The sequence below is a fragment of the Aplidium turbinatum genome, chromosome 5 (assembly GCF_918807975.1).
Source record: "Aplidium turbinatum chromosome 5, kaAplTurb1.1, whole genome shotgun sequence".
NCBI lineage: Eukaryota > Metazoa > Chordata > Ascidiacea > Aplousobranchia > Polyclinidae > Aplidium > Aplidium turbinatum.
In genome coordinates this window covers 8,446,150-8,459,547 of record NC_137476.1, presented here as the reverse complement: position 1 = coordinate 8,459,547, position 13,398 = coordinate 8,446,150, and the positions used below count along the sequence as shown (strand labels likewise).

At 38.5% G+C, this 13,398-nt stretch overlaps 2 protein-coding genes across 4 annotated transcripts in view; one reads left to right on the top strand and one right to left on the bottom strand.

Moving 5' to 3' along the window:
* Window positions 1–13,398, top strand: part of LOC145770402 (receptor-type tyrosine-protein phosphatase beta-like) — a 203,247-nt gene that overhangs the window by 90,952 nt on the left and 98,897 nt on the right. The gene's annotated exons all lie outside the window — the stretch shown is intronic.
* The window catches only part of LOC145770790 (uncharacterized), a 34,010-nt gene that overhangs the window by 1,583 nt on the left and 19,029 nt on the right, over window positions 1–13,398 (bottom strand). The window contains exons 3-5 of one of the 3 annotated variants that reach the window (XM_082582511.1): window positions 12,359–12,520; window positions 11,889–12,018; window positions 570–770 (exon numbers count right to left, since the gene is read on the bottom strand). In XM_082582511.1, coding sequence (XP_082438637.1) covers window positions 613–770; window positions 11,889–12,018; window positions 12,359–12,520 — 450 coding nt within the window. In that variant the 3' untranslated portion in view covers window positions 570–612. Of the gene's footprint in view, window positions 1–569; window positions 811–11,888; window positions 12,019–12,358; window positions 12,521–13,398 lie in introns of those variants that run through there. The other 2 variants (XM_082582512.1, XM_082582513.1) reach the window with 2 other exon arrangements.

Sequence of the window (13,398 nt, the reverse complement as noted above, 5' to 3'; positions counted from 1 at the left end):
CTTACTTTATACTGGTGTAAATGGCCCATTGTCTACTTATTGTGAATCATAAGCCATTAGGTGAAATAATTAGGTTAATATGGTGTGGTGCTCAACACACCTCAAAATGTGTAAAATTTTTGATATATATATGTCGTTTTGCGGCAGCTGTGTTGTACAGCATTTTGTGCAATGATGCGTAATTTAACTACTTGAGTTCTTGATACATGAAAATTTGTCAAAACAAATTTCAATGTCAATGGTTTCAATTTTTAGGCCAAAAAATAATTGCCCTTGTAATAATTCATTGCATAGGCTACCGGGACGGGAAAATTCGACTTTGCAATATAACTAGTATTAGGCAAGGTAAACTTAAGAGCGTTAAGATTTCATTTTCTTATAATTTCAGTTGCATTTGTAAAGTTGTTTTCAACGTGTTGTAGGTTCAAGGCCTTACAAACCCATAGGGAAATACAATGCAAAGCTGAGCAGTGAGCACTTATCCCGCTACGGTCGGTGATTTAATTATTTTATGTTAAGTAAAGCTAAACAAATGCAGTATATGTTGTCAAATACCTAAATTTGCTTACCAATCAGTGTCCCCCACTCGATCCTCCTGCTGAGAAACGTCAGTCACATCAGCAAGGTAAAGCCGATTGATCTCTGCCTCTGTGTACTCAGGCTCAAAACGATAGGGTTCAGGTTATAGCATACTTTCTTCTTCATCATCACTTTTACTTCAACCACCGTACTATCTTCCTCTTCGTATTGGAAACCAAGAGGTAGAAATTCTCCAATATGACACAAAAAATTTATAGTAACCTAAAGCACCTAAAAATTGACAACTATATAAACCATGCATACAATAATGATGTTATAATTAAAGTAACTTGCGTTCTTCTGGTGACTATAGGCTACCATACTAGGTTGCGTTCTTCTGGTAACCTAGTAGCCTAGAAGAACGCAAGTTACTTTAATTATCAAATGCCTGGTGAACCATTTCACTCTGTTTTTAACGAAGTTATAGGCCTAAAGTGAATTCAATTCATTCAATTTTATTTTTTGCTGCTGGCGCAAACAAGTACAGAATGACAAAGTAAACATACGAGTTTGACACCAAGCAATTTTGTGAAGTTGGTTTTTGTCGCCGAAAAGTGTTTCAAACTGTGGTTTAGATTTTTGATTAAAAAATGTTTTTAATTCATCACGAAGATCAAAAACACGCTTCCAAACTTTGCCTCTAGACAACCATCTCACACTAGTGTGAAATAACAGAACATTACTGAATGTATCCAATTCACTGCAAACTTTTGAAAATAAAGGGCTGTTTAAAGCACTAGCTTTTACAAAATTTACGACACTTACAACGCTTTTCATTGTATCTTGGAATTCTTGTGGCAAAGTTTCTAAACTAATGAAATTCTAAACTTTTCAGAAGGCCTCAGGTGACCCCAGGCAAATTGTCAGGCGACCCCAGTTGGGGTCGCGACCCACATGTTGGGAACCCCTGTCCTAGGTTAATGGCCTTGTTGTAAATTAGGCCCTGGGGTACCGTACAGGTTATCAAAACCTAATACTGTAATTCTAAATAAATACAATAAACCATAAAATCAACATTACTTCATTAACTTGGCGTCTTCTATAAGCTGGTCGCCAGGAAGAAATCAAATGTGATCTTTCAGCTGTTGCACTAGTTTCTGGTGGAGAAGGAAAGATTGATGGACATGCACCGGGTGTCAAGTCAAGCCTTTTGGCATATCCCATTTGGAATTGAAGAAAACTTTTGAAGTCTGCTTCTTGAAAATGCAGAGTACAAATTCTGTGGTGTGGTTTTGGTCCACTCCAATGACAAGTTGTGGTGTTGACAAATTTATTCCATTTCCTTTTTTTGTGTACTGTCTTTGGGAAACCCAAACATACTAACTTTATGCAGTGCTGTCGTGTCACAGCCAAGCACAACACAAAAGTCAGGCATAGTATTTGCTATGATATAATATTGTTTCTACAATAGTCAAACAATGATGCAATATTGATTTTATGGATATTTAATTTTTAGCAATGCTACTAGAATTATACTACCGTACCTCACCTTTCTCGTAACATTGCTACTATTACTCAACGAAATATCCTAGAAACTTAATAAAACGTGTAAAACTATCCTGCAAAACTCCTTTGAACGCAACAGGCCCGAACTTTGCAACCCAGCGCACGAAAAAGACTTTTGATATTGCTGGAGCTCTTGGCATTTATGACGTATACTCTAGCAGTGTTTCCACTTTTTGGTCATTTTGAAAAAAATAAAAAATAAATGAAACATTGGACTTTGGGCCTTGCCAGCGCCCTTGAAAACAATTTTTTTTCGGTAATTTTTTTAAAAATGTATTCTTGAGTGTTCAGTTTACGCATTTTAATGCTTAATTCCAGTTTGAAAATTTCATTGAATATGCCTTTAAAGGTAGCTCAATGACCTCAAAGATTATGAAAATTCATTGGTTTGGGAGTATATCAGACCAATATCGTAATGTGTTTAATTAAACACTTGAACACAATATGTATTATTAAATACATCAATAAGAAGTCAATTCCTTGTTCTCTTTGTGGTGGGTCATAGTATCAGTTAGGGTTGCCAGATTAGGCGCTTTTAAGCCCAATTGGGCTACTTTTTTTTGAAAAATACAAGTGAATGCATGGTTGCCAATCTGTATGAAAGATTTGAAGAATTTGAAAAACTTATAATTTGGGACTGATGATCAAGCGCTCTGGAAAATTTTTGTATAATAGCCTAGCCCATCTCTTTGCTTGGGCTCCATTTTAGAACTCTAAAAAATGTAGGCTACTTTTTACATAAGGTTGGGCTCTATTTTAAATTAACCTCTGGCAACCCTAGTATCAATCTGACAATGTCCATAACATTCTTTTTCATGGAACCATGGAGTTACACAATGTCTGTTTTCTGCTGTCTGGGAAGATTCGGCGATGGTCCTCGACAACTTGTAGCAGGAATTGCATCTGAATTTCATCATGGGTTATTAATCGGTACCCGGTCATTTGGTCGACAGACGTTTGGTCGACAAGACATTTGGTCGACAGGACATTTGGTCGACAGGACATTTGGTCGACAGGACATTTGGTCGACAGGATGTTAGGTCGACAGAACTATTCATTTTAGGGTTAGGGTTAGTTAACTAACCTTCACCCTAACCTAACCCTACAATGAATCGTTCTGTCGCGTAACGTCCTGTCAACCAAATGTCCTGTTGACCAAAAGTCTGTCGACCAAAAGTCTGTCGACCAAATGACTGTCGACCAAATGACTGTCGACCAAATGTCTGTCGACCAAAGCAAGCGTACACCTATTAATCCACTGTACTCCTGAATTAGTGCCCGTCACGTCCAGCGTGGTCATTGACGACTCCTAGAGACTTGACTGTAGTCATCTCTCTCATCCCACAAGTCAGGATCAACCGCAAGGAATCTATTTGGAAGGTCCAACTTTTGGAGGAGTTTCATTGATCTTACTGTCATTAAATCCTCTAAGTTTCTGTCCTTGAATGTATCGAGAGAAATACTGATACGCTTGCAATGAGCCACATCTCCATCTTCTTCCTCCACCTTGTTCATGGCACTCACCATCAGTCTCTTCGTCGTTGGGCTGCCTCGACTGTCGAAGAAAGACAAGCTAACAAGTTCCTGTGACATTGTGACAAGTACCATAAATGATTGGAAAACTTGCATGATGTTGACTTCGAGATGGCCGGATTGATTGATGAGTATTCACTTAGTGTTTTTAGTAGCAGCAGGTCACTGTAAGGTGCTTCTGATGCTTGAGGTGCCAACATACGCGCCGACTTACGGGGGGGCGCGCCCCCCGTAAATTCGCTGCTGGAATAGTCACGTAACTATTCACTGCAGTATTACGTAAACCAGCTAAATTAGACGCGCTATTTTCAACGAAGTCTTCCGCTGTGAGATAAATTATGATTCAACAGCATTGTTTTGTTCGCAATGTGTGAGAATTAAATCGAAAACCGATAAAAGAAAAGGTGTTTAATGGTCTTGGTCGCAGCATGGCCACCTAAAGATACGGCCTGATTTGTCACATTTTGCAGAAATTTCCAGGTTTTTCTAACTTTTGGCGAACGTTTAAATAATTTTTTCTAAAAATTAGATTTTAACGCTTTCTTTTCTCTTTCCCCCAGATGTTACAATAGGTTTTAACATCTTCACATGTTGAAAAACAAAGAAAATTTGATTTCGAAGATTTTAGTCAGACTGTTAATTTGTCAATAACAGTCTGATTTTGCGTTTTTCAACTTACTTTTTCTCATTTTCTATTGCTTCCCCAAAGCAACAAAAAAGTTTTATGTCATTAGGAAACCGCAAAAAGTAAAAACATCTCAAAAAAATGTCAGTCAAGCACTAGCAGTAGCCGTAATCAAAATCTGCAAAATGTGACAAATCAGGCCGGATCTCCAGGTGGCCATGGTCGCAGATATTGCCTGCATTAACGAGATCAATTTTTTTTATTTTTGCGTGTAGGATATAATCGTTCTTATTACCGGCACGTAATATTCCATGATCGTTGAAGTCGACGTCAAACCTTAGCGGCCGCATAAAACAATGATGTCAGGTTGGCTAGGTGAATAATAGCGATAAGAGACTGATAGCGGGTTTCCACTCTGCTTGAGATCATGATTTTTTGCGTTTTATTTGGATAACTTCAGTGTCTGAATTGATCGTTGTTATTCATTCGCATATGAATCGGCTTGTTTTCCAACTGTTCCAATTATTATGAGCTAATAATAGCCTATCAAAATTTTGACGACTAGGCGTGCTGCATGCGTAAAACTAATCGTTTCAAGCAGCGGTTCTAATAAATTCGGCTTGCGACCTAGGTGTCAATATAAACAAGACGGTAAGGTTAATCAAAGACTATTTTAATTGAGTAAAATAGCGTTATGGTTATGACGTCATCACCTTTCTCGCCACCCCAAGGTTTTTTGAAAAGTCGGCGCCTATGGGTTCTAAGATCCAGGCTTTCAAGTAGACGCGGACCGTGAATACACAAACATCACGTAAACCTCTCGTTTCTGCAGGAGCCAGTTTGAATTGACCTCTAAACATCTAGATCTTCAGACTGTATATAACTTTGGACATCCAGCGGGCGTGGTGCATTGCTCCGGGTGACATGAATCGCACTCCTGTGGCAGGAGCACTACCGAGAAAAACTATCACAAGTTTCAATAATTCTTTATAATCATCTCTCGGATGGCTATGCTCAAGTTGCTTGGTGGCGTGATTGATTAAACTTTGCTTTATGTCTTCTACTAGGGTTGCTGAGCTAACAAGTAATCCTTGTCTTCTTGTAATACTGAAGTATTGTTCAGAGCATCTGCATGAGCGACATTAAATAGATCTTGAAGCCGAGAAACAAAAGCCGGCTCTTTTGCAAGTTGTGTTGGCGACGTTGCAAGTTGTGTTTTCTAACGGTCTTCTTCAGATCAAGATGGTGATGTAGAAAAATTCCAAGAGCCATACGCATTCATGGCAACTTGCTACCTGTTATTTCAATCTGCTCTAGCTGAAAGTTGCCGACTACTGCTTTGAAGCTTGTGTTTTTCTTGGGGAAAAGTATTGAAAAACATAGTCAGCACCCTTGCATAATTATTTTCTTAAAGCTATTTTAACAGCTTAGTTTCAGTAGTGAGTGAAAAAAAATGGCAGCTACAACTTTGGATTGTCGGAAACTTTACCCTCATTGAGCTACCTCTAAATATTGTTCAATTGCACTGATTTTTTTTCTCAATTGTTTTTTCATATAAAGGAACCATTTGAGAGGGTAAGAAAAACATTTTTCAAAAATCAAAAAATAAGCTCCACCCTAATCCACATGCCTCTTTTGCAGAGCTCCATCAGGGTGTTGACTAAGGAGCAAATCTATGGCTGTGGCATAACGACTGGGAGGAATGTCTAACCCTAACCTTACAAGGGCTCGTGTGGCCTCATCACTTTTTTGCCGACACTAATGCGCCATTCATGCATCTGCGTCGGCAATCACCTCTGCAATTGCCGACACTAATTTCGAAGATTGAGAACTCTTTTCTTAATTAGAACAAAAATATTGAAAAGTATCGAAATATCAAGTATTTTTTCAAATATCGTATCGTTTTGTTTTTTCAATATCGCCCAACACTAATATATATTTGGCATCGACCATTGACGGCTGTGCAATGAATTTCTGACGTAGCGTATTCACTGTCACAGCATCACCGTCACGTTTGCAACAAGCGAACCACTGTTTGCGTTCACGCAGCACATCCTTGCGTTCCCAGTCACCATCATAAAATTTGCTTACAGTAACAGAAGGAACAGTAGCAGCTTCCATCATCGTTTAGTCTCAACCAGTTATATTGAGAAAACCATTCTTTTTGCGCATTTGAATCGGTATATTTTGTATGCAAACCAGGGCCCAGGGGTGCTCTCGCATTTATGTTGTTACTTGTTACCTCAGATTTTCATTTTGGGGTGCTCAAGCACCCTTCGCACCCCTGAAATGACACCTATGCTTATGCAAGTTACTGTTAAACAATGAAGATTGAATATTACCATTGTTGGTGGGTGTGGTATCGTTTTAAACTTTTCGAGCATTTTTACTTTATTTTTCGTACTTTTCTGTAAAACTTTTTGTGTGATCAGCTACCTGCATTAACGACGTCTATCACCGCTATTATTACCCAGCCAACATTACACCATTGTATCATGCGGCCGCTAAGGTTTAAGATTGACTGCAACGATCATAGATAGTTACGTTACAATGAGAACGATTAGGCTATGTACGCAAAAATAGAATGATCGCTTAAAACAGCTCTTTCTGCTTTTTGGGTGGTGAATATGATACTATTTTCCAAAAAGCAGTTAGTTTGTTTTGTGAACTTTGCATAAACAACCGCATAAAGTTTAGAATCGACAAGAAATCATTAAATTTGAAAATGCAATTTGAATCCTGGCAAATAAACGTGTTCACAGATTTTTTACTTCGGCAATTGCCGACTCTATTTTGCAATTTTACGTTGGCAATCATTTTTGCCGCAGTCAAAATATGCCTAGTTCGAAGGCTGGGCACATAGCGAACGATACACGACAACTGGGCGAGACAAAGTGGGCGATACCCACTTGGGCGAGACCAGGTGGGCGACGAGCCAAGTGGGCGAGACCAGGTGGGCGACGGACCAAGTGGGCGACGGCCAAAGTGGGCGACGGTAGCGAAAGTTTAGTGGTGGTGACATATATAATTTATTTAGTTGCTTTGCGGTTGCGGCGTCACGGTTTATCGTGAAGCTTAAGAGAAACCCCTCAGAAAAGAGACAAACGAATGGCCAAAGAGTGGTTGAAGTCATCGAAGCTTGTCAGTCGTTGTAAAGTCATATTTTCTGTTTTAGATCATAAAATATGACTTTTAATTTTTACTTTAAAATACAATAATTGATTTGTGAAAGGGAGGCAATGAGAGTTCTCACGCTGAGTTTCACGAAGCATTGGAAGCAAAATTTTCATTATTTTTTGTAGTCTAGTAATAGCGCTTGCTGTTTGATGTTAATTTGCATTGTGACATCATCTTGACACATTATTTTGCAATTTGCGGCGTCACGGTTTGTCGTGAAGCTTAAGAGAAACTCCTCAGAAAAGAAACAAATGAATGGCCAAAGAGTGGTTGAAGTCATCGAAGCTTGTCAGTCGTTATAAAGTCATATTTTCTGTTTTATATCATGAAATATGACTTTTAATTTTTACTTTAAAATACAATAATTGATTTGTGGAAGGGAGGCAATGAGAGTTCTCACGCTGAGTTTCACGAAGCATTGGAAGCAAAATTTTCATTATTTTTTGTAGTCTAGCAATAGCGCTTGCTGTTTGATGTTAATTTCCATTGTGGCATCATCTTGACACATTATTTCGCAACACACAATCCAGTCTATGAATATTATAAACACCTGCGGTAGGTCACTAGGTCAGCCAGTGCTGAGATCTTAACTACTAAGTAGCTGGTTTGGTAGGTACAAGCATTACACATTTGAATTTTTGTAGTGATTTTCAAGCGAAACAAAGTTTTTTGTTAGTTGTTCAAGTGTGTTATTGTTTAAAATACATGTAAAAACTTACATACAAATCATTAACTACAGAGATTAGCATAAATTTGATGCTCTAAAAATAAAGTCATATACTTCAAAACATAAAGTCATATTTTTCAATTTTTAGGTCATAAAAAAATGGCCCTAGTAATGACTGTCAGTCACAGTGTGTTCTGTAAACTGCTGATGCGGATACGCAGCGTCTAGACTAGAGCATTCGGATTAAAAAATATCAGTTGACTTTAACTTCACCACCACTAAACTTTTGCTACCGTCGTCCACTTTGGACGAGCCCACTTGGCCCGTCGCCCACTTGGCTCGTCGCCCACTTGACTCGTCGCCCACTTGGTCCGTCGCCCACCTGGTCTCGCCCAAGTGGGTATCGCCCATTTTGTCTCGCCCAGTTGTCGTGTACCGCATAGCGAATGCCCTTGCATGCTTAATTAGTACTCAGTTGAATACAACGCATTGAATGTCGTTCGTTCAGGATTGAAATCGTTGGTCCATCAAACAAAACTATCACCACAAAGCAAATAAGTGAAAAGAATGAACAAAAAATGCAACAGGTTTTGTTGTCTCAATATTGTTGGCAATTTTCGTTTCACACACTCTTGATAAATAGCTTGAACAGTTTATGCGAAATTTAACTTAATTCTTGCTAGCCTGTTAGGGTACATATTGCCAAAAGTCGTAACAGACTTTCCAGACAAGCTCGTTACTCAACGTTAAATAGACGAGCTAAAGTTGCCACAGAACGATCAGACTTGCAATCTTTGTTACAAGACATTTGGCGAAGCCGACTGTTTGAATTTGAACAAAAGTAGATTGTACATTTGCGGAAACAGCAACAAAACCAGCAGCACTGTTCTTACAAAGTTGTTAATATTAACAAAAAACCGAGGGGGCCAGATATATCTCGCCCCCTTATGTCTAAGACCTGAGGGGGCACGGCCCCTGCCCCCACGTAATCGACACCTATGGTCTTGCTAAACCTCCTTTTCTGCTTATTATAATGTAGTTTTAGTCTAGTTGGCTGCATAAGCAAATATGACAACAAATTCAAAGTAGTGTTGGGCGATATTGAAAAAAACAAAACGATACGATATTTGAAAAAATACTCGATATTTCGATACTTTTCGATATTTTTGTTCTAATTAAGAAAAGAGTTTCTCAGTCTTCGAAATTAGTGTCGGCAATTGCCGACGCAGATGCATGAATGGCGCATTAGTGTCGGCAATAAAAATGCCGAGGCCGCACGAGCGCTTGTAAGGTTAGGGTTAGACATTCCTCCCAGTCGTTATGCCACAGCCATAGATTTGCTTCTCAGTCAACACCTTGATGGAGCTCTGCGAAAAAGGCGTGTGGATGGGTATCAAAGCAAGAAAGCGGCAAAACGTGGACGCTTCATTGCGAACGGCAAAGACAGTGTAGATTTACAGCCAAGCGATGAGCCTCTTGATGTGTCCGATTCCAGTGATGACACGACAACCTCATCCTCCGGTACAACATCTGATGATTCCGATTTTGACATCCAGTTCTTCATCAAACAGACTTTGTGTTCCTTGCAGTATCCTAATTGTGCCGAAATTATGTTAGTGTAAACGTAAATCGAGGCAATCTTCTCGCAGGGAGCTATTAATTTGCTACCGGTACTTGATTGAGCAATTAACGTTATTTTATGATAATTCAACGTCGCTAGATGTCGAAGTCGAATTAATGTAAAACAAACGTAAATTTCTTATTGGGCATTGTTGTTACGCAATATAACCCGCCGGGAAAATTAAATCGATTTGTGCTGACTCTAACGTTGAATCAACCCAAAATTAACATACTTTTCCTCCCCGTGAGTTATTCAATGACAATTACCGTAACAGCGTGCGTATCGTGTTGCTCGCTTTATCGCTACTTTTGGTATTATTACATCACAAAACAAATCAAACAGTGCGGTCAGGATAGACTACTCTAGTATATTTTTCGCTTCTCGTTTTACATGTTTTGGTACAATTTTTTTCGTAATAAACGTTCACAGCAATTGACGAGGCAATTTCAACTTTTGCCGTTTGGCCTAGGCAACGTTTTTGTAGGGGTTTGCAGTTACGAGTTAGGGCTGTAATAGTTAAAATATCGAACGATATTAAAATAAATATCGATATTGAAAAGATATCGTATCGTATCGAAAATTCGATATATCGCCCAACACTAATCCAAAGTAAGATTTACATCGTGAACCTGACTTATGAACGCATCTTCCAGCATTTTGTCCACACAAAAGCAACATAACTTTATTAAAGAAACTGAAAAGTATTGTCACCTTGATATGATTGCTGGACGAACATAAATGTTGTGTTTGTCAAAACATAAAACTGAAAATTGGATGAGACTGTTCACCAGGCATTAAATTAAATAATATGAGATGTTCTATTTGGTGCAAATTAAGCTAAACTATCACAAGATGTATATATACAGTGACAATCTGCTTTTATTCCGACGTTTCGTCAATCAGACACGACTGACTTCTTCAGGGGGCTAGAAACAGCATATCTTCTTCAATTCAATCCACAACAGAACATGAAAACAACAACTCCATATCAGTTTTAGACGTCTTAGTCATTCGTCACAATGCCACAAACACATTGACCACTACAATTTTCAAAAAACCCACACACACTGACAGATATTTAAATTTTAATTCACACCATCCAAAACATCAAAAACTTACTGTAGCTAAAAGTTTGTACGACCGCATTGACACACATGTTGCAGATCCGCATGAACATTCACGACAGAACAAAGCATTACACAATACGTTGCGCCTCAATGGATTTCCAAGAAAGCATGCTTGCCAACGACAACCTAAAAGTTTAGTACCTCCATCTACCCAGTATAAGTCTTTTGTTTCTTTACCTTATGTGAAGGGAGTTTCTGAAAAAATTCGGCGTATCTTAAATGAAAATGGTATAAAAGTCGCTTTGAAACCTTTCTTGACAATAAGTAAATTTTTGCCGTCTTTAAAAGACCCCTTGAAACAAAGCGAAATCTCAGCTTTAGTGTACCAAGTTTCTTGTGATGATTGCAATTTAATTTATGTTGGCCAAACAAAAAGAGATCTTAAATCTCGCATTAATGAACACAAAAGAGCTTTCAAATATCAACGCCCGGAACATTCTGCTCCCTGCACATAACTTGGAGCAATTCTAAAATTCTAAAAGTTGAAAGTGATTATAAAAAGCGAATGTTTTCTGAAAGTTGGTTTATCAATCAAAAGCCTCATGTAATGAATCGGAATGATGGCATCTCTTTTCCTGCTATCTACAAAAAACTATTGTAAGTGGTTATTTGACGTTTTTTTAAATTGGTTTCATGCTGATTGTAAAACTGTGCAGTAGTGCGTATAAAACTCGATTCATCATGACTCATGCTGTTCACTCTCCTCTTTTGTTGTTTTTTAAGTTTCTTGTTGATCGTTAATATGTAAGTCCTCCTTTCTCTAAATTATTTCAAACTTTGCGCGCGATAACTTTTTGTCTAGAAGTTGAATTTTTATTTCGCATGTTGGGTTGATTTCAGCAACATGGTCCTGTGTTTTGCCATGCTAGACAGGTAGTCACTACCTGGTCTAGCCCCCTGAAGAAGTCAGTCGTGTCTGATTGACGAAACGTCGGAATAAAAGCAGATTGTCACTGTATATCTTGTGATAGTTTAGCTTAATTTGCACCAAATAGAACATCTCATATTATTTAAAAACATAAAACTGTTAACCATAAAATGAGTGAGATATACCTGTATACGCAGGTGAGATTTGTGCAGCATCGTTGGTTGTACGGATCTCACTAGCATCATACTCAAACACCAATATTGTGTAGCCTGTTCTTGGTTGCAAGGGTCCTTCACCAGTGATATTTATGGTGTGCTGAAATGTATTTATATCCTCACTCATGATGTCTCCAGTTAATCAATCGTTCCGATAAATCAGTTTCTAATACAACTCAGCAAATAAAACAACAAAGCAGACCCTAATAGCGACCCAGGAAAGGGCACATAATTAAAAAACTCATTAATATTTTTTTTTATTTGAAGCTTTCTCATGCATACCAAGAACACTGCATTTAAAATTATCCATGATATCATAAAATTATAAATCACCAAAAGTTTTAAAAGTGGAGCAAAAAAAAAATATATAACTTTAGTGATGAATAAATCACTGAAACATCACAATAAAACAAACATCAAAATATTTTAAAATAACTTACAGGTGAAGTAGAATATCCAGCCTCAGTTGGTTCAAACATGTCACTGCTATCCAATGAAACAGTTTTAACTTTGTATCGCATTGTATTAAGTGGATCCCATGAGATCACAATAGAAGTTGAATAAGCCATTGTCACTACCACATTTTTCGGCTCCTGACAATTCTGCATAAAACAGTCTTATATTCAATATCAATCAAACAAATCAAATCACAACTCTCTTGAAAAACAGCATCAAGCAATAAACAAGCTTTTTCGGCCATGTTAGGGCGAAAAAGGAAAAATTACAACACAGGCCTCGAAATTCACGGCGGACATGTCCGCCATGACAGCATGTGATGTCCGCGGAAAGTACCATCTAGATCGGTCATATTTGTCGGCCGAGATAGCTGCTCAGACCGGACACGTTTGTCCGCCGTCAACAAAAACGAATTTCGAAGCCTGACAACACACTGCTTTTTGTGGAAAGATCATTTGAAGGAAAATGAGGTTGTGGAAAAACAGCGCTTCACTTTCCAGCTTTCCTCAATAATCTCAAGTAGAGATGTACCGATATATCGGTATCGGTGATATCGGCCATTTTTTGAGTATCGGTATCGGCAAAATTTGGCCGATACTGTGGCCGATACTAAACACGTAAAAAAAAGCGTTTGCTGCGGATTTTCTACAAAAGCAAAGATATAATTTTTTAAAGTAGTAACTAACGTCACATTGTGAAGAAAGGCGTTCTTCCCGGCTATCAGCACAAGGCTGATTACTCACTAGCACAGCGAGCTGCAGTGACGCTTCGCTAACCAGAACGGTGTAGCTTCCACGCCAGCCATTGAGACCTCCAATTAAACGTTTAAGTTATTTTGGCAGCCGATTGTAGCATCGAATAGACAGCGATAGACACGTGTTTCGCCCATGAGGCTGGGCTCATCAGTATCGCACCGTATTCTTGCCACTTGAGTAATCGACCGCCGCTTTACCAGTCAGTTTAACTCTTATCTTTGTGGAAAGAAAGAGCCAACAAAACCAGCAGGTGCCAGGGGTAGGTCAAT